General features: G+C 44.8%; 1 protein-coding gene across 1 annotated transcript; it reads right to left on the reverse strand.

Annotated features, from left to right (window-relative positions):
* Positions 1-947: 947 nt before the first annotated feature.
* LOC311043998 (signal recognition particle subunit SRP54-like) lies at positions 948-2,369 on the reverse strand (the record flags this gene model as incomplete). Its single annotated transcript, XM_084055421.1, has 1 exon — positions 948-2,369. The coding sequence occupies one exon, from the start codon at positions 2,367-2,369 to the stop codon at positions 948-950; it is 1,422 nt and encodes a 473-aa protein (XP_083911547.1).
* Positions 2,370-2,699: the final 330 nt, after the last annotated feature.

The following is a 2,699-nucleotide window of genomic DNA, read 5'->3' on the forward strand; positions in this document are numbered from 1 at the left end:
GGGAGAAAGCGCCACCGTTTCTTTTATTTTTTTCTCCTCAATTTAGTCGTTATGGAGGCACCGTGGAGGAATTCCATGCAGGCTCCGCGGTGGTGGGCAAGTACTTCACCTCTGTGCCACCCGGATGCCCCCCAGTGATTTATTCTTTGGTGAGACTGACGGTTGTAAAGCTGAGAGCTTAAACAGAGCATGAGGCATGCAGGAGGAAGTCTTCAGGTAGTGTTTGACAGGCTTTCATAAATATACATTTAAATAATCACCTCTGCTGTAAACAAAAGGTATCATTCATTAGTGGTCTCAGCCACTGACCATTATTTTTGCCATTATGCAGTGGGTCAACAGCTGTTTCCAGGAGTAAAGATGGAGTGAGAAGGGTCTCGTAGAGAACATGAGCAGTAATACATTTTTACATCCTTAAGCCCGATTTACACTTCCTCATCAGTAGTGGAAAGTAACTGTACTATACTTAATATCAATTCTGGATGGAATGTCGGAGTTTGAGATACTTGCGGGCATCCTATACAGGCTGATATCCTGTAGCCTGGTAAACCCTGCCCTAAAAAGGGAGGGTTTACCAGGCTAGATATCCTGGCCCTCTTCCTGTTTATTGTGGCGATGGACCATGCCCTGAGACATGCAATCAGTTGGCAGGAAGGAGAGAGACACTGGATTTCATGCTGGTCCCAAGAAGAGTCTGCGAGTACATCCCATCACGATCACTAACCTTGACTATCTCGGACACAACAGAGAAAGAAAGGGAACCGATTCTGTGGGAGCCGACCCAAGGCAAAATCTTGGGGGTGGGGGGGACCACCTACGTGGACACACAACACAGTGTGACAGCATAGCTAGCAACAATACAGAGCTCGGGACCCTGATGCTATGCTGGATAGATACAGTAGGATTGAGTGGAGGGCAGTGTTCCAGGAGTCCCGAGTTGGTGTCAGCTAGTCCACATCCTCGCTTTGCATCTCATCACATCGGAGAATATCCATGCCACCCATGTGATGCAGGATTTGGGGGTCCAACATCTTGACCATCTGGTTCATGTATCCACCTTTGAAAAGCCCTATGCTGCCTCCAATCACTTTGGCCATCTCGGAGAACTTAGTCAGTAACTCCTGAACATCACTGGTTGCAACCCCTGCACCCCGAGCAACCCTCTGGATCCTGTTGGGCTCTTTACTGAAGAGCTTAGAACCATCCTTGTAATCCAACTCTTGGTCATTCATACTATCCATGATTGTCATGTGTTTCTTCAGTTTTGCCATCATATGCTGTTCATTTTGTTTGCTCATGAAGTCACTACTGCCAAAACCTGGAATCATTTGCATAATCTGTCCAAATGGTCCCATATTCTGAAACAGTTCATACATGTGCCTCATAGTGATCTGACCATGTATCAGACTGTTCATGAGTTCTCCATTGTCAGCCAGTTTCAATTCGTTAATTTTGTCAAACAATCCTTCGATGTCTCCCATTCCAAGCAGTTTTTTGATGAAGGGCTGTGATTTAAAAGGCTCAAAATCATCTATGTGTTCCCCTGTTCCAATAAAGATGATTGGACTCTTAGTGGCAGCAACAGCACTGAGGGCCCCTCCTCCTTTAGCGTGTCCGTCCAGTTTAGTAACGATGACTGAGGCCACGTCTACTTTATCTTTAAAAGCTTTAGCCTGAGATTCACAGGCCTGGCCAATAGATGCGTCCATCACATACACTATGTTGTCTGGTTGCACAGCGTTGGAAACTTGCAGCATCTCTTCAAACAGAGATTCTTCTTGTTTGTGTCGTCCACTCGTGTCAACAATGATGATCTCAAAGTTCTCTGATTTAAACCTCTCTACTCCCTCTGCTGAAATGACGACCGGATCCATCTCTGTGTAACTTCCATAGAAAGGAATTCTGGCTTTTGTAGCATTCTGTTTCAATTGATCAAAGGCACCAGCTCTGTAGGTGTCAGCACAGATCAAACAGGTCTTCCAGCCTTTTCTTTGGTAGAAGTATGCCATCTTAGAGCAGGTCGTAGTCTTTCCACTGCCCTGCAGACCAACCAACATGATGACGTTGTTCTTCCCTTTGGTTGGATTCCAAGCATTCACGCCTGGATCGACCAGCTTAACCAATTCTTTGAACACAGCACATTGGATCATCTTTTTCTTGTTCAGACCAGAAGCCATCTCTTCCAGGACAATGGCAGACTTGACATTCTCTCGTAGCTGTTTGACAAGTTTAGTGTTGACATCGGCCTCCAACAGGGCTGTACAAACCTCCTTCAACATGGAGTTTAACACATCCTCATTGATAACAATGTCATTACTTAGAGACCTCAGTGCCGAGGTGATCTTCCTCCCCAGGTCGGCTAGAACCATGGTGACGTATTAATGTCTCTCTGAATAAAACCACAGTCTAATTGATCCTCAAAAACAAGAAATGGATGACTGACTCTGAGAAGACTTTGAAATAATGCTGGGCAAAGAGAATTGGTTGACTAGGATCGGTACCTGCCTTAATGTTTTATTGTACCACGTGCTGTTTTACATTTCTGACTAAAGTTTTATTCAATCAAATCAATCAATCAATCAATCAGTTCAGGTAGGTGACTAGCAGTGGAATATGTTGTATGGGTTCTAGATCGTGGTTTGAGAATCGCCAGAGTTCCTTGAGGTTCACAGACTCTCTGAGAATGTGATTCTTTAAAT

This window comes from Gymnoscopelus microlampas, assembly GCF_963454915.1.
Source record: "Gymnoscopelus microlampas genome assembly, chromosome: 4".
Lineage (NCBI taxonomy): Eukaryota > Metazoa > Chordata > Actinopteri > Myctophiformes > Myctophidae > Gymnoscopelus > Gymnoscopelus microlampas.